This window comes from Henckelia pumila, chromosome 2 (assembly GCF_033568475.1).
Source record: "Henckelia pumila isolate YLH828 chromosome 2, ASM3356847v2, whole genome shotgun sequence".
Lineage (NCBI taxonomy): Eukaryota > Viridiplantae > Streptophyta > Magnoliopsida > Lamiales > Gesneriaceae > Henckelia > Henckelia pumila.
This window is the reverse complement of record NC_133121.1, coordinates 110,663,361-110,682,717: the sequence shown is the minus strand read 5'-3', so window position 1 is coordinate 110,682,717 and position 19,357 is coordinate 110,663,361. Positions and strand designations below refer to the sequence as shown.

The window sequence follows — 19,357 nt, the reverse complement described above, 5'->3', positions numbered from 1 at the left end:
CATTAAGAAAAGCAGTCTTCACATCCATCTGCCATATCTCATAGTCATACCATGCAGCTATGGCAATTAGGATTCTTATGGACTTGAACATTGCGACTGGTGAAAAGGTTTCATCATAGTCAACTCCTTGCCTTTGAGTATAACCTTTCGCCACCAATCGCGCCTTGTAAGTCAATATCTTACCATCAGGCCCAAGCTTTCTTTTGTAGATCCATTTACACCCTATTGGAACAATTCCATCGGGAGGATCCACTAAAGACCAAACTTGGTTTGTATGCATCGAATCCAATTCTGACTGCATAGCTTCAAGCCATAAATTCGAATCCGCATCAGAAATTGCTTCCTTGAAGTTTCTTGGATCACATCCAATGTCGGGTTCATCTTGATCCCCTTCAAGAAGAAGACCATATCGAACTGGAGGTCTAGAAGTCCTTTCGGATCTTCTAGGTGCAGGCGTGTCCAGCAATGGTTCCTGAGGTGTGGGATCGTTATTTTGTATTTCGGGTTCTTCTCGAACTTCTTCGAGTTCCATCATCTCGCCTTTCTTATCCAATAAGAACTCCTTCTCCAAGAAGGTGGCATTCCGTGAAACAAACACCTTTGTTTCAGCAGGATAATAGAAATAATATCCGATTGAATTCTTCGGATACCCCACAAAATAACACAAGCTGGATCGACTATCCAACTTATCTCCCACTGTCCGCTTCACGTAAGCAGGACATCCCCAAATCCTCAAGTATGAATACTTAGGAGCTTTGCCATTCCATAACTCGTATGGTGTTTTGTCCACTGCTTTAGTGTGGACGTTATTCAACAACAATACCGCCGTTTCAAGCGCATAGCCCCAAAACGAAGGTGGAAGCTCAGTGAAGCTCATCATGGATCGAACCATGTCCAACAAAGTTCGATTACGACGCTCCGATACACCATTAAGCTGTGGTGTCATAGGAGGAGTCCACTGAGAGAGAATCCCATTCTCTTTTAGATAGTCCAAAAACTCGGTACTCAAGTATTCTCCACCTCGATCCGATCGAAGTGCTTTAATACTTTTACCTAGCTTGTTTTCTACTTCAGCCTTGAATTCTTTGAACTTTTCAAATGCTTCAGACTTATATTTCATTAAATATAAATACCCATACCTAGAATAATCATCAGTAAAGGTAATGAAGTAGGTGTGGCCATGTTGAGTCCCTACTCTAAATGGACCACAAACATCTGTATGGATCAAATCCAACAGATTTTGACTACGTTCAGGCTTCCCCTTAAAAGGAGATTTAGTCATTTTCCCTTTTAGGCAGGATTCACAAGTAGGTAGAGAGTTAATATCAGACATATCAAACATGCCCTCTCCCACTAGCTTGTTCATCCTCCTTGAGGAAATATGACCTAGTCTAGCGTGCCAAAGGTTTGCCGGGTTTTGACTATCGATTTTCCTTTTGTTTGTTGTCGCCGGTTTGTCAATACAATTTACTGGAACGTCTTTTAGTTTTAAATTGTATAGATCGTTTTCAAGTTGTCCATTTCCAATTAAACATTCATTCTTGTAAATATTGCAAATCCCATTCACAAAATTACAAGAATAACCATCTCTATCAAGCATAGAAATAGAAATAATGTTTTTAATTAAATCTGGCACAAATAAAACATCTCTCAACAATAATTTAAAACCGTTCTGCAATATCAAACAAACATCTCCAATGGCCGTAGCTTCAACTCTGGAACCATTCCCGAGCCTCAGCTGGGTCTCACCCATTCTAAGCCTGCGACTTCTTGTCATCACCTGCAAATCATTGCAAATGTGAGATCCACATCCGGTATCCAATACCCAAGAAGTTGTATTAAGTGACATGTTTATTTCGATATAGAACATACCCTTTGCAGTTCCCAACTGCTCAAGATACTCCTTGCAGTTGCGCTTCCAATGACCCGGCTTCTTGCAGTAATGGCAAACATCCTTGGATTTTCCATTGTTTGAAGCCTTTGTCTTTTGCTTCTTCTCGGGTTCCACTTTCTTGGGTGGGGCAGAACGTTTCTTGCCCTTCATACTTGGCCCCTTCTTAGCAGAAGATGAGGAGCCCACCAAGAAAGCTGGCTTATCCTTCTTAAGTGTGGATTCATATGTAACGAGCATATTGACCATCTCTTCAAGGGTGGCCTCTATCTTGTTCATATTAAAATTTATCACGAATCCATCAAATGAAGAAGGAAGAGATAGAAGCAACAAGTCCACATTGAGTTCATGCTCCAACACCAAATCAAGGGTCGCTAACTTCTGTATGAGCCAAATCACTCGTACCCCATGATCACGGACCGAAGTCCCTTCACGCATGCGGCACGTCATCAACTCCTTAACAGTAGAGAACCTTTCAGCCCTCGATTGAGCCCAAAAAGTTCCTTGAGTTGCGCGTGAATGTCAGCAGCATTCACCGTGTCCTCAAATCGCCTCTGGAGTTCATCAGACATCGAGGCTTGCATATAGCATTTGGTCTTGATGTCATGGTCCCACCATGCATCAAGCTTGGCCAATTCCTCCGGACTAACATCAGCTGGTGCTTCCTTCGGAGGTGCTTTCTCTAACACATAGAGCATTTTCTCCGAAGTTAAGACAATCTTCAACTTCCGGAACCATTCCGTATAGTTGGCGCCAGTCAGCTTGTTTTGTTCGAGGATCGAGAATAAAGGATTTCGCGAATTCATTGTATGAAATACTGAAAAGGAAAACAGACATATATCAATGATTGTTTAACAATTTACTAAGACATAAAATAGGCGAATTTAATTTTATGAATCTCACTCCCACTATTTTAACGATTTCACCACCCTCTAGTGAAAACGGGAAACTTTTTCCTTAGTGAGAACATGGAGTCCAATTGACAAACTTATGGTCCCGAATAATATCAGCCAACCATAATTCTCAAAAGGTAGAGCCCAATTGCTTCCAAAGCAACCCCCATGTATTTACCTCATGTCCAATAAGGGCCCAACGAATCATGGTAAAGCGCCTAGCAACATCGCCCCATGATTCCCTAGGTATCACTGATAGTGCCTACAAGAACCAGTAGATTTTGGTTAGCGTACAGTACGGTCCCTTCATCCATATATCCCGATCGAATCAACAACCATTGGTATATCGAGAGTCGCTCAAGATTCGATAACTATGCAATACATCTTGAAGATCAAATTAGTGACATCGCATGTGCTACTAAGAAACCATTTCTTAAATCACATCAAGTACTCTGGCCAGAGATTTGTCACACTAATATCTCCTCAGATCGCATAGGATATCCACACTCGCAAGTATGTGGTGAATCCTTGACAACAATGCATTGACTCCTATATGTGTCGTAACTGTACCCAATCTCGACACCTGATGACCCCCTTAGAGTCGGTAAACGAGTCAAAGCACAGCACTAGCATATAGAGTCTCCATGATGTTTCAAGTCGTAAGGACTAATGGTGTACAACCAAAACCGCGGACTTTATCCACTCGATAAGTGATAACCACTTGGAAAGTCCGGATAGGGTAGTTCGATTATTCATCCTATGAATATCCATTTGCATGCTTCGAACATCTCCATGTTCCCTACCAATGAAACGTGGTACTCCGCATCGCAAATGCTAGTCTCAAACTCGAGCGATCCTTATCCTTATTATCGGACGGCTCAATCGACTAGGAACGGTTTTAGAATATACAGTGACTATAAGATGTATTTCATGATAGACATCTCCATGTTCTACCACATCTTACATACACTATAGTATATTCAAGGTCTTTATCAAAACAACAATAGTATATCACAATATAACAATATGAAGTAATATAAAGTCATTGCCATAAAAGTGTAAATAATATTAAACAAAAGATTGTTTATACAAAGAGTCAACAAAGCCCATAGCCATACAGTTGGCTCACTGGGCACCCACTCTTACACAGTTTTCCAACAGTGGTATCAGAGCCAGGTTGCTCAGATCAAACGATTAAATTAATCAATTGTACAAAATTTTTGAGTCTCGGTTTTTGAAACAAAATAAATATTTTTAAATAAAAAAATTTTTCGGGGCAAAACCCGGGCAGCGGGGCAGCAATTGTTGCTGCCCCGGGCGGCGCACGGCGCCGCCCAAAGGGAGCGCACGGCGCCGCCCCAGGCGCTGCCCTAAGGGGGCAGCCGGGCTAACCCCGGCCCGCGCCCCGGCTGCGGGCCGGCCCGGGAGTGTCCCGGGCGACCCGCGGGAAAAATTATATTTTATTTAAAATTAATTTTAATGTGTTAAAATTTTATTTTTGGTCCGGTCAAAAATTGTTTTTGATTGGTTCACGAGATTTCGGATCGAATTGTTCGAGTCCGTAAATTTTAAAATTGATTTTTGGATAAATTTGAATTTTTGGAAAATTTTAATATTTTATCCTTAAATTGAATTTTGAAATCAATTATTTTTGGTACAATTGATGATAAGATATGATCTTATAATATATTAAGTAAAATATGATTTTATCTGTAAAATTGGATTTTATAGATAAAATGTGATTTTATTTGATATAGAGATAAAATATGATTTTATGTGTAAAATATGATTTTATATATAAAATATGATTTTATCTTGTTTAAATTTGAATTGCCACTGCATGTTATCCAATAAATTAATTTTGAATTAAATGTTATTGGATAAGGATGATCGATTGCCATGACCAATTTTGTAGGTGTATGTTAGGAATTTACATTTTGTTTTATTGTTGTTGGTTTTATTAATGGGCCTGGTTTATGGCCCGATATGAATGTCATATGTAATAAAAGTGGGCTTGGTTTATGGCCCGTTCCCACCCCTAAAAATGTATCCCCTACTTGTCATTGTTATTTATTGTAAATACATTAGATTTAGTGGGAGATCAAGATTTGAAGACGGTGGGCCCAGCAGACAATAAAGACTGAAGAAATGTAAATTGGAAGCATATGTAATAGGATTGCATTGCATACTGCATATTACCTAGGATTGGACTAAGACTCGTGATTGGCAACCACGGGTCAATTAGAAATGGAATCGATCATCCTATATAATATATGATATTATGATTGTATGCATGTTTTAGACATAATTGCGTGAATCCGGCAAGCATGCAATAATTTGAAAAATTGATGAGACAAATATTTTATAATTAAAAATCCCTCATTTTAAATATGATTTAAAATTGATATCAAGATAAATAAAGGAAATTTAAATTTGTTTAAATGTTCCTACCTTCCATCAACGGTCAATGTATGTGATGCTACCCGCGGATACGGTCCGGCTCATATTATTGGGGGGGCCCGTCCGTCGGAAAGCTGTACATTGGATCGACACATGTTGTAAGTTGGGTGGAACTCCCATGGGATCGGCTCATATTATTGGGGGATCCACATGGCGACCGTCCATCACAACTTAATATTGATGGGTCATCTTGACATGTCACTTTAAACGGCGTCATATTATTGGGCCCTTATTGGACATGAGGTAAATACATGGGGGTTGCTTTGGAAGCAATTGGGCTCTACCTTTTGAGAATTATGGTTGGCTGATATTATTCGGGACCATAAGTTTGTCAATTGGACTCCATGTTCTCACTAAGGAAAAAGTTTCCCGTTTTCACTAGAGGGTGGTGAAATCGTTAAAATAGTGGGAGTGAGATTCATAAAATTAAATTTCGCCTATTTTATGTGTTAGTAAATTGTTAAACAATCATCGATAATTGTCTGTTTCATCTCAGTAATCCACATGTTTCTATTCTCCAACAAAACAAACTTATTGGCGCAAACAATACAGAATGATTCCATAAGTTAAGATTGTCCTAAGTTCGGAAAAGATTTTCTAAAGTGTTAGAAAAGGCTTCTCCGAAAACAGCCCCGGCTGATGTAACTGCCGAAAGGTTGGCCGAACTAGAGAAATGGTTGGACCATGATCTCAAGACCAAATGTTACATGCAAAATTGGACAAGTCTAAACAAGTTTGCCATCACTGCAAGAAACCCGGTCATTGGAAACGTAACTGCAAGATTTTTATGAGTTGAGAAGCAGTTTGATCTTTTGATTTCAAGAAAATGACCCAGGTAAAGCGTGAGTAATCATCAATGATGACAAGTGTATACCTCATTCCCCCTAAGCTTGTTACTGGGATTGGACCAAATAAGTCCATATGTAACAGTTCCAAGCATCGAAAAGATGAGTTATAACCCTTGTTTTTAAAAGATGACCTAACTTGCTTTCCAAATTGACAAGCTGAGCAAACTTTGTCTTTGAAAAAATCGATTTTAGGCAGTCCTGTTACTAGCTCGAGCTTACTCAGACTGGCAATTGATTTGAAGTTAAGATAATTCAGTCGCTTGTGCCAAATCCAGTTGCTCTTAGAATTGGAAGCTACGAGGCAAACTGGTTTGCTAGACTGAATATTCCAGCATACTTTATAAGTGTTTCCATATCGATTTCCAGTCAAAATAATGTTACCAGAGGCATCCTTAATAATGCAGTTTAACTTTTGAAATTCAACAGAGTTCCCATAGTCACACATTTGACTAATGCTGAGTAAGTTATATTTAAGAGTTTCAACCAATAGGACATCTTGAATGATAATGTTGTCATGGATAATCTTACCCTTACCCACGGTCTTACCCTTTGAGTTGTCACCAAAGGTGATAATGGGACCATTGAATTCAACAAGCTCAGATAATAGTTTATCATTTCCAGTCATGTGTCTCGAGCATCCACTGTCTAGGTACCATGATTCTTCTTCTTTTTTATTGATACCTGCTTCCTGCATTCACAAGGTTGAATAAATTTTGGTACCCATATCTACTTGGGTCCACGAGGGATTAATCCTTTAGAAACCCAAACCTGGAATACTTTAACTAGTTTGCCAGTTTCTGTGTTCCTATAGGTACGTACTAAGTTAGATGCTCTAGATAGTGGAGTATAATGTGCTTGTGAAACTGTATTTGTTTGCCTTTTTCAATATCCTTGATATTTCTATATCGCTTTTGAACTGGATGTTGATTATGGTATTGATTCCTATTTCCTCTCATGAGATTAGGTTGAGATGCATTAGTCTGTTTAGGACTTTTAGCAATCTCTGCCTTAGTTTCATGAGTATTGAAGCCAATACCAAATCTTCTTCTGTTCATCTGCTCTATTTGTTGCCAAGTCATCAGAATAGGTTTTTCATCTTCATGTTCCCTAACTTCTCGTACAAAGTTTATGTATTTACCTTTGCACATATTCAGTTTGGGTAGAGTACTTGATTCACCAATTTCCACTGTCTTACCAAATCCAAGATCAGTTTTGTCATGGGTTGGTCTTTGTGAATCATTCATTTCTGTCAACAGGCTCGAAGATTTATTCCATGATCTTATTATTTCATCCATGTTATGTTTTTCCATTGTAAGATTCTTGATATCGATCTTGAGTTGTTCATTCTCTGTTTGGAGCACAGCAATCTCTGTTTCAAGACAGCTTATCTCAACTGATTGTTCAAAGGAGAGTTCTGTTGAGTTGTCTTGCAGATCCTTTTGCTTGGCTCTGACTTCATCGAATGCTAAGGACAGTTGATGATATTCATTTACCATATCATGAAGAGCTTTGATTAGTTCTTTTCTGGTAAATTCCTCAGGACTAAAATCAAATACCTGTTCACTGGTGGATGGAGATTCATGATCGTTTGCCATAAGACATTTGACTTCTTCTTCATCATCACTTGAGCCAGAGGAACCATTTGGTTCCTCTGAGTCACTATCTGTTTCTTCTCACTTGGTTTTGTTGTCCTTTGCAACCAATGTTTCATGCTTCTGTCTTGAGATATGTCTGTCATTCTTTGAACTTTTTCTTTTGTCAAAGTTCTTTGGTTTGGGGCAATCGGCAACGAAATGTCCTGTTTTTTCACAGTTGAAACAACTTCTTGGTTCTTCAACTGAATCTTTCTTTTGGAAACTTCTTCTGTGTGATCCTTCTTGGTTTCTTCTGATAAATTTGCCAAATTACTTTACAAACAAGGACATGGCATCACTGCTCAGTTGTTCTGCTGACTTTTCTGATTTGTCCGGTGACTCAATTTTTACTGCAGTCAAGGCCTTGGTCAATTGTGATGTAGACTGATCTTCCTCTCGAGTTTGTAACTCGAATTCATATGCTTTTAGATCTGCAAACAGGTCATGCAGTTATAATTTGTTCAGGTCCTTCGATTCTCTCATGGCCATTGTCTTCACATCCCATTCTTTAGGAAGGCCTCGAATTACTTTGAGAATGACTTCCCTATTGGGATATGTTTTGCCCAATCCGTTGAGCTCAATAACAATGCTTCTTACTCTTTCATCAAACTCCGTCATTGATTCTCCTGGTCTCATTTTTATGTTGTCAAATTTTTGAGTAGCTACAGATAGCTTGTTTTCCTTTGTTTGTTCATTTCTTTCACAAAGTTGGATCAACTTTTTCCAAATCTCTTTTCCAGTCTTGCATGTCTTGATTTTGCTAAAGGTATTCTTTTCAAGAGTTTTATACAAGATATCCTTAGCCACATTGTCCAGATTTGCCTTCTTTTTGTCTTCCGCAGTCCATTCGATTCTAGGTTTCTCAATGTATTGTGGAGCACCTCCAGAGAGGGCTACAGCAGTATTGACCTTTGTGATCTCAAGACGTCCGTCAGTGATAACAAACCACATGTCATCGTCTAGTGCTGATAGGTGTGCTTGCATGCGAATTTTCCAGTCATCAAAATCTTCCTTTGAGAACATAGGAATTTTGCTGAATGAAGTCATTTTGTTTAAGTGTTTTAAGAATAAGATATCAACCTCTCTGATACCACTTGTTAGGATCGGTTGAAAGTCTAGAGGGAGGGGTGAATATACTTTCAAGCAGTTTTTAGCTAAGTAAAATGGAACTCGATCCTTTTAAGAATGAGTTCAAGGTTTATCTTAGTGTCGAATGTAGTTTGGCAAACAGAATGTGTGCGGAAAGATGTCAAGCTACAGATTTAAAACACTTAGTGTAAATCAGTTTAGGAGTAGGTATGAAGTATGAGGATGAATGGTAAACTGAAATGACACAAAAAATTATTTATGGATGTTCGGAGATTTCAAACACTCCTACGTCACCCCTTCTTCCACCTCGAAAGGATTCACTAGAAGACTTTGATTTATACAAGCAATTTGCACAAACCCAATCCGATTTAGGACTTAAACACTGCCTAAACAAGAAATCCTAGTATATCACCTTGGTTTAAGTCCTAGACTGATTTTACAGTAGAATAAATACAACTCGGAATCTTTTAGCACAAAAATCGACCCTTCAATGGTCAGAATGATGCTTTTCAGTGTTTGTGCTTTCGAGTTTCTTGATCAAGTCTTGAGCGTAAGATGTTTTTGAAATTTTAGCAATAGCAGAGATGTCAGCCCTTTGATCTTTGATCAAGATCCCTATTTATAAGCTTTGGTTTGCAACGGTCATAATTTCAAAGTGTTCTTTAGATAGGATTCAAATTATTCCCGTTGGATTTGTCACTATCATCAACGATCTCTGACGCCGACAATCCCTTAGTATCGCGGCACTACATTCTGCAGATTTGTCAGAGTACGGACGATCTTATCTGTGAATTTATTTGCGCAATCAGTTGGGCAATGGTACACTGAGCGTGACTGATAGATTCAGTTTAGTAGGGTAAACTATTTTGTTCTCTGAGATAATCAGTTGAGTAAGGATGGACTGATGAATTCAGTTTAGCAAGGTAAACTGAATTGTGCTCCTTTAGCGTGACTGATAGATTCAGTTTAGTCGAGGTAGACTGAATCATTTTTAGCATTTCAGTTTAGTGTTGACGTCATCATTTCCTGAATATCAGTTTAGCCTTTTGCTTAAGTAGTTTGGCTTTCTTTTATAAATACCAAAACCAAATTTCCCAACAGAACCATATAATTTTATTTTATTTTTAATCATATTAAAGGGGAATTCAATGGTCTTGTTAACACTTAATTTTTATTTTTAGTCATATTAAAGGCGAATTTTTTATTTTTATACCATTTATTTGTAATTTATGGAATTAAAAATAAAATTAATTGATAATATGACTAAGAAAAAATATATAGAAATTCCAAGACAAAAGGTTAAAATTCAATGCAAACAGGACTAAAAATGAAAAAAAAATGCAAGTTACAGGACTAAAATTATAAATTCAATGTTAACAGGACTTAAAGTGAAAAATTAATGAAAGTTACAGGACTAAAAATGCGAATTAATGTTAATAGGACCAAAAATAAAAAAAATGCAAATTACAGGACTAAAATTACAAAATTATTTTTAATAGGACCAAAAATAAAAAATAATATAATATTTAATTTAAAACTGTAGATAGAAAAAATATTGAATATTTAAAAAATAAGATGATATTATAAATGATAAAATATTTGATCTAAAAATTTTAAATTATAGATAAAAATATGACTTAATTTTAAAAATTAAAATTTATTTTATCATGATCAAACAAAATTTAATTTTTGCTTTTAGGGTTGGTTGCTTTGCCCAATAAAACAAAATTTGTACACCAAATTTTACAATACAAAAAATTATACAGGATTTTAATATATAAAAATATCTTGATAAATAAGATGCAAAATATCGAGATAAAATAGCAAAATTTTAAGATATTAATATTTTAAATATCATTGTACATGATATTTGTTATACCTTTAGAAATTTTTATATATAAAAACATAAAACTCATATACAAATATTTAAAGTAAAATTTTGAAAATATAAATAAAAAATATGATTGAATTAAAAACAAAAATCAAAATAGTATTTCTACAAATTTAAATTTTTCCTCCTTTTATAAAAATCCGACAGAGTTTTATTTTTAAAAAAATATTTTCCATTATTAAACAAAATTTAATAAAATTTTAATAAAAAATATATTTAATCTATAAATTTTAAATATACATAAAAATACGATTGAAAAAATTTAAAATATTTTTTTTATCAAATAAAATTTAATATTATTTTTAATAGGATGATTGGTTAGTCTATATGCATATATAAATATACAAAACAAATATTCAAAAAAATATGATGTTATGAGCGATATATTATTTAATATAAAAATTTTAGAATATAGATAAAAATATTCCTGAAGTTAAACTAAATTAAAAATAATTAATTTTGTGATAAAAAAAATTAATTTTTGTTTATATATATATAAGCTGAAAATATTGCTAAAATATAAACTATAATATTTTCAACCGAAAATTATTTTCGAAAATAGTGAAGACATTATCATCAAATTCAAAAAAGATATGATTGAATTTAAAATTATAAATAGAGATTATATAGGATATTCAAGAAAATATTATTTTGATTTGAGTGATATATTATTTGATTAAATTTTTTTAATATATAGATAAATATAAGATTTAATTTTTAAATTGTTTTCATTATAGTACTTATAATTTTTTTATTTACTTAAATTTTATATAATTTATATATTAATTTTTTTTAATATAAAAAACATTTTATACTAATTGTAAAAATTTATTGTACTTATATTATTAAAATATCATGTATCTATATTTTATTTTATTTATTTTTATATTTTATATTTCAAATTTAAATTTTTAAAATTTATTTTAAAATTTAAAAAATTTATATTTTCTTTTGTACATAATACAAATATTGCATGCATCAAATTTATAAAAAAAATAAGGGTGGACAACTTTATAATATATATATATATATAAACATATTAAAAGATGTCAAATAACTTATTTCAATGACTTAAAACTGTTTTCTAAAAAGTTTTCCAAAAAAATTTACAAAACTTTTAAACTCTGTCCAAACCACAATGAATTTAAATTGATTTCAATAATCTAAGGATTTGAAATCCGTTGTGATGACCTCAATTGTAGTGTAATAAATATCAAGTTGAATTTTTTTAAAAAGTTATCTAATCAATGAAGATATATTTATATTCGTTGATTTCAAATCCTTTAATCCAATTCAATCTTAATTTATTTGTATTTTATTTATTTATTTAAACACTCATATTTACTAATTTTGTCAATAATTACATAAAAATAACATTATGTGCATCACACAGGTGAGAATACTAGTTATTAATTAGTATTATCTATTATGTAATTATTATAACTTTATCTGTCCCTATATATAAAGAATATCTTCCTTAGATACCATCTTTTTATTTATCAAAATTGTCCTCATTTGATATAAATATTACACTTTATTTTTTATTTTTTTTTAATTTTGATATTTCAAATTTTCATATTTTTCTTAACTAAAACATTATAGATAAGATAAATTAATAAATAAATTTTAAATTTATTTTTATATTATTTTATAAATGAAAAAAATAAAACATGATATATAACATACAATATTAAATATATTATATGATTTTATACACACGCAACACGTGTGTGCAATTATGCTAGTATTTATAAATGATAGCGATCTAATTGTACATTATTATTATTATTTTTTTTTCAGTATTTAATTTTTTTAATTAAACAAGGAAAATATTTTATGAATAGAAAAAAATAAAGAGTAAGAATGATACTTCTTATTCAAAATAAATTGAATGAGTATGTTGGGAAATTTAGTTTCGATGTTTACAAAACATAGCCAAACTACTTTAGCATCTACGGAAGACATTGATGACGTCATGATAACCTATAGACGCTAAACTGGACCAATAAACAAATCAGTCTACCTCGACTAAACTGATACAACGCTAAAGGAACACAATTCAGTTTACCTAGCTAAACTGAATTCTTCAGTCCGTCCTCACTCAACTAATTGTCACAGATACAAAACAGTTTACCCTGCTAAAACTGAATCTCTCAGTGTACCTTTGCCCAACTGATTGCGTCAAAGTCTTCACAGCAATTCACCGCCATACTACTTTTGGATAAGCTCGTTCGTACTCTGAAATCTCTGCAGAACATAATGCCGCGATACCAAGGGAATGTCAGCGTCAGAGGTTGTTGTTGATAGTGACAAATCCAACGGGAATAATTTAGACCCTATCTGAAGATATTTTTGAAAATATGACCGTTGGCAAACCAAAGAGTATAAATAGGTGTCTTGATCAAGTTTCAAAAGTAGTGCTGATATCTCTGCTATTGCTTATAAATCGACAAGCTTATTACGCTCAAGATTTGAGAAAAAGAAAACTCGAAAGCACAAACACTCAAAAGCATCATTCTGATCATTGAAGGATCGATATTTGTGTTAAAGGACTTAGAGTTGTATTTACTCTGCTGCAAGATCAGTTCAGGACTGAAATCAAAGCGTTTTACTAGGAGTTCTTATTTAGGCAGTGTCTAAGTCCTAAATTGGATTGGGTTTGTGCAAATTGCTTGTATAAATCAAAGTCTTCTAGTGAATCCTTTCGAAATGGAAGAAGGGGTGACGTAGGAGTGATTGAAATCTCCGAACATCCATAAACAATTGTGCGTGTTATTTCAGTTTACCATCCATCTTTTCACCTACCCCTAAACCGATTTACTCTAGGTGTTTTAAATCTGTAGCTTGACATTTTTCCGCACATATTTTGTTTGCCAAACTACATTCGACACTAAGATAAGCTTTGAACTCATTCTTAAATCGATCGAGTTCCAATTTAATTACCCAAAACAGCTTAACAGTGTGTATTCACCCCCCCTCTATACACCGTATCCGATCCTATCAAGTTGTATCAGAGCGGTTATTATCTTACTCTTAAAGCACCTACACAAAATGACTTCATTCAGCAAGATTCCTATGTTCTCAAAGGAAGATTTTGATGACTGGAAAATTCGCATGCAAGCATATTTATCAGCACTAGATGATGACATGTGGTTTGTTATCACTGACGGACCTCTTGAGATCACAAAGGTCAACACTGCTATAGCCCTCTCTGGAGGTGGTCCACAATACATTGAAAAACCTAGAATTGAATGGACTGCCGAAGACAAAAAGAAGGCAAACTTGGACAATGTAGCTAAGGATATCTTGTATAAAACTCTTGACAAGAATACCTTTAGCAAAATCAATACATGCAAAACTGGAAAGGAGATTTGGGAGAAGTTGATTCAACTTTGCGAAGGAAATGAACAAACCAAAGAAAACAAGCTATCTGTAGCTACTCAAAAATTTGAAAACATCAAAATGAGACCAGAAGAGTCAATGACAGAATTTGACGAGAGAGTAAGTAGCATCATCATTGAGCTCAATGGATTGGGCAAAATGTATCCTAACAGGGAAGTTATCCTCAAAGTAATTCGAGGCCTTCCTAAAGAATGGGATGTAAAGACAATGGCCATGAGAGAATCGAAAGACTTGAACAAATTAGAACTGCATGACTTGTTTGCAGATCTAAAAGCATATGAATTCGAGTTACAGACTCGAGAAGAAGATCAGTCTACCTCACAACTGACCAAAGCCTTGACTGCAGTGAAAATTGAGTCACCAGCCAAACTGTAGTAACCCGTATCCAGAATTAGCGATTAATGAGTATATTAATCGTGTAATCATGTTTAGATTAAGTAAAGCATGATTAAGGAAATTCCAAATGGGTTAACGGAGTCCAGAAATGGATTCAAGACACTCGAAAGTAGCCGGAAAGGTCCCGAAGGTCCGGAGGGTTCGGAAGCTCCGAACCAAGTCAAGAGGCTCCGAACTGGATCGGAGGATCCGAACTCAGGATCAGAGGCTCCGATCGAGATCGAAAGCTCCGTCGGCAAGATCGGACGTTCCGATCGGGACCAGGGCACATGTCATCGCTTACATCAGCAAGTTGACGTCATGGCTGACGTAATATTGGGTGATCGGACGCTTTGAAGGTGGGATCGGAGGTTCCGATCGTGTTCGGACGTTCCAAACCGGGTTCGGAGGCTCCGAACTCCGTCTATAAATAGGGGGCCGAGATTTCGTTTCAAAGTGCACCTTTTCCCTCTCTTCTCTCTGATTCCTAGGCCTTCTAACTCAGATCTAGGGAGTTCTAGGCATCTTATTGGGAATCCGGAAGTGGAATAGCGATCCAGGCGTCGAGGCGGAGCTGTGGCCTAGTTTTGAGGCAATTGTCATCAGCGGGCTGACGACGGACGCAGGTATAGCTATGGTCTCCTTAAATTATTTAGGAGTATGCAATAGCTTAGTTAAGGCTTTTAGAGCTTAATTATTGATGCATGGATATTTGAATTGTAGAGTTGATGATAGGCTTGGAACCTAGAGTGGGACTGCTAGGAACTGCCTGTAGTAAGGTACGTAAGTACAGACTGAGATAGCCAGCGGGTTTTGCATGCTTATATGTTGCATTTTGTATGTCATTTATTATGCAGCATATGCATATCATATTGTGCCTGTCCATCTTGCGAGATGAGCCACGTAGGGCCGCTCAGCCCTGTTTGGACGGTTGATGTCTAGGGCCCATTGATTGACGGGTCATGGGTGGCTAGCATCGGGGGACACGGTCCACATCCTGTAGGAATGAGCAGTGTACGCAGGGTTTGCTCCTCGGGTTGTACCACTCATGTCCTAGGCGCCATTACTTAGCAGTTATATACAGTTATCCCAGATATGGATACCCTATCATTTGCATGCATCATATTTGTATGTTTTACCCAGTGCTTTCGTATTGAGATTAAAGCTCACGTCCAGTCTTTTTTGTGTATCTGGACACCCCATTCGACGGGGCAGGTGTAGGTGCATGGTGAAGCACCAAGAGCTTGGAGTAGCCAGTGATCAGTGAAGACAGCAAGATTAGCTGTAGGTTTTGCCTTTAGGCTATTTATTCGATTTGGTTGTATAAATCGAATTTATTTAACCGGTTGTATTCTGCCGGTCTGTTTTTATTTAAGTCTTCCGCAGCGATTTATTTAATGCATGTTTAATTATGCTCTTAACTCTGATTAGGTAGCGGATCCGGGTAGGGTCGCTACATTTATTGGTATCAGAGCATATGCATGCAAGAGACTTGGGATATAGTAATGAGACTTTGGGATGGATGAGACCTTGAAAGAGGTGATGATGCGGCAATTAGTTTGCCCAGAGACTATCATCATCGGCAGGATTTCTAAAGATTTGGCTTATGGGATTCCAGCAAGTGCGGACAGGAGTGATGGATCGTGTCCGAGTTTTCAAGATTTTTACTCATGTGGATCCTAGTTTTGGATCGATTACCGGATGTCAGAGGCAGTGGCAGAGCATTGGATGGTACGCACTTGATGCTTGCATCCGTACAATCCATACCATGAAGACACTACTCTGAAGATTCTCCACTAGTAGTTGGAGAGATTGTCAGATAGACCTTCACCAAAGAATGTCTCGAGTGCCTAAAGCATGATAGGTTTCGAGAGTGAGGTCTTTAACCTCATGCAGAACATGGTTTTACCGGTATGCTGATATCGATACATTCGGTAGGCACACGGGAAACTTCATGTTCAAAAGCATGATATGAATACAAGAAGAACGCTGATGGTAGATCGCGAGCAGGAGGGGTCGACTGACATGCACTGACGCAGAGCATAGCTGATTAGCTATCACGAGCCATTTCTCCGGAGTTCTTCGTAAGAGGACATGTAGAGAGACTTGGTCGGGAGTATGCTTGTATCGATGCGTGTGTCAATTAGAAGCTTCATGCTCAAGAAACAAAGACTAGTATGATGATTTAAATACTGTATTGATGTAGTTGTAAACAGTATTTCAGTTGTAATGAATCATCATACTTTGGTTGTATCTGTTGGAGAACGGCGATCAGATCAATCAGAATTGATACCCGGTGCAGCGGAAGTTTAAAAATTTTATATGGAACGATTCCATAATGGGTATCAAAACTTTTACGATTAAATTGTGTGTGTAAAAATTAAATAACAATTATAAATTTTTACCTCAAATCTCGAATCGAGATTATGGACACCAACAGATTGCTCTGCTCTTGTTGTATCTCCCAGGAACTGATGGACGAACTGTTCTTCAATCAGGTCCACGAACAGAGATTTAATCCCTCTGATAGATTGCACTAGAAAATCTATCAGAAATTTCTACGAAGAGAATTAAGGAATTTGATCCGTTAAACTAGACTGTAATTCAAAATTCACAGGCTGGATTTTCCTGAGCAGAGGGGAGGGGGGCTGCCACTGTTAGAGAAAAATACTAGGGTTTTCGAAAATTGTGACCTGTTGTGTTGTGTAATTTCTGTACTGCAATAACTTATTTATAATGTAGGCCGCTAACAGCTTAGGGCCCATTAGTCATAAGTTCAAGCCCGACAAGCAAAGCCCGCATGTTCAGAAATTAATATAAAATTCATCATGACTCCGATTGATAAACCGATTTCACCAATGTGCACAGAAACCATTTCTGCACCTTTTAAAGTCAAGATAAATTTTTCTGAATCCGAATTCAGTGGTTTCCAAAAATGCTCATCCCTATGTCATTTTAGGAAATCTTACTCCTCTACTCTTAAATAAGAAGTCCAACTTCTTTGTTCATTAAATTTAACTCTTTAAATTTAACTATCTCAACGGGGATTAAAAATCCATTACTCTGTGTGACCCTCAATGGTTCAGGGATACAGCTAGCCGTGGGCTCACAACTCCTTGTGACTCGGAACAACAATTTCCGACTTGCCCATCGAATCATGGTAAGAGCGCCTAGCAACATCGCCCCATGATTCCCTAGGTATCACTGATAGTGCCTGCAAGAACCAATAGATTTTGGTTAGCGTACAGTACGGTCCCTTCATCCATATATCCCGATCGAATCAACAACCATTGGTAAATCGAGAGTCGTTCGAGATTCGATAACTATGCAATACATCTTGAAGATCAAATAGTGACATCGCATGTGCTACTAAGAAACCATTTCTTAAAACACATCATGTACTCTGGCCAGAGATTCGTCACACTAATATCTCCTCAGATCGCATAGGATATCCACACTCGCAAGTATGTGGTGAATCCTTGACAACAAAGCATCGACTCCTATATGTGTTGTAACTGTACCCAATCCCGACACCTGATGACCCCAATAGAGTCGGTAAACGAGTCAAAGCACAGTACTAGCATATAGAGTCTCAATGATGTTTCAAGTAGTAAGGACTAATGGTGTACAACCAAAACCGCGGACTTTATCCACTCGATAAGTGATAACCACTTGGAAAGTCCGGATAGGGTAGTTCGATCATTCATCGTATGAATATCCATTTGCATGATTTGAACATCTTTATGTTCCATACCAATGAAACGTGGTACTCGGCATCGCAAATGCTAGTCTCAATCTCGAGCAATCCTTATCCTTATTCACGGACGGCTCAATCGACTAGGAACGATTTAGAATATACAGTGACTATAAGATGTGTTTCATGATAGACATCCCCATGTACTATCACATCTTACATACACTATAGTATATTCAAGGTCTTTATCAAAACAACAATAGTATATCACAATATAACAATATGAAGAAAGATAAAGTCATTGCCATTAATAAAAGTGTAAATTATATTAAACAAAAGATTGTTCATATAAAGAGTCATCAAAGACCTTAGCCACAAGTTGGCTCACCGGGCACCCACTCTTTCAATCTCCCACTTGCCCTATAGCCAACTAGTCATACTACGTAGACCCATTTCTTTGCGATGTTTGTCAAATAATGGTCCTGGCAAGGGCTTAGTAAGTGGATCAGCGATATTGTCTGCAGAGGCCACTCTTTCGACAGTGATGTCTCCTCTTTCCACAATCTCCCGGATGATGTGGTATTTCCTCAGTACGTGTTTGGATCTTTGATAAGACCTTGGTTCCTTGGCCTGAGCAATAGCACCCGTGTTGTCACAGTACACCGGGACTGGACCAACAACTTCCGGAATAACGCCCAACTCTTGGACAAAATTCCTCATCCAAATGGCCTCTTTAGCAGCAGCTGATGCTGCAATGTATTCTGCCTCAGTGGTGGAATCCGCTGTGGTGTCCTGCTTGGAACTCTTCCAAGAGACAGCACCGCCATTGAGCATGAACACAAATCCAAAGGTTGACTTCGAGTCATCCACGTCACTTTGGAAGATATAGTCGGTATAGCCTTCCAATTTTAGTTCTCTTCCTCCATATACCATGAACATATTCTTAGTCCTTCGTAAGTACTTAAGAATGTCCTTCACGGCTTTCCAATGCATTTGACCGGGATTAGCTTGATATCTGCTCGTGACACTCAGAGCAAATGCTACATCCGGTCTGGTAGATATCATCCCATACATGATACTACCTATGGCTGACGCATATGGTACATGTGTCATTTTTTCTATCTCTTCATCAGTCTTGGGACACATAGACTTGGATAGAGAAACTCCATGACACATGGGT

The 19,357-nt window shown here is 36.5% G+C and overlaps 2 protein-coding genes across 2 annotated transcripts; one reads left to right on the top strand and one right to left on the bottom strand.

Moving 5' to 3' along the window:
• Positions 1–8,176: 8,176 nt before the first annotated feature.
• On the bottom strand, positions 8,177–8,773 carry LOC140878157 (uncharacterized). Its single transcript, XM_073281768.1, has one exon. It carries the CDS (start codon positions 8,771–8,773, stop codon positions 8,177–8,179), a length of 597 nt encoding a protein of 198 aa, XP_073137869.1.
• A 4,984-nt stretch (positions 8,774–13,757) lies between these two features.
• On the top strand, positions 13,758–14,483 carry LOC140878156 (uncharacterized). Its single transcript, XM_073281767.1, has one exon. The coding sequence runs from the start codon at positions 13,758–13,760 to the stop codon at positions 14,481–14,483; it is 726 nt and encodes a 241-aa protein (XP_073137868.1).
• The last annotated feature ends 4,874 nt before the right edge of the window (positions 14,484–19,357 follow it).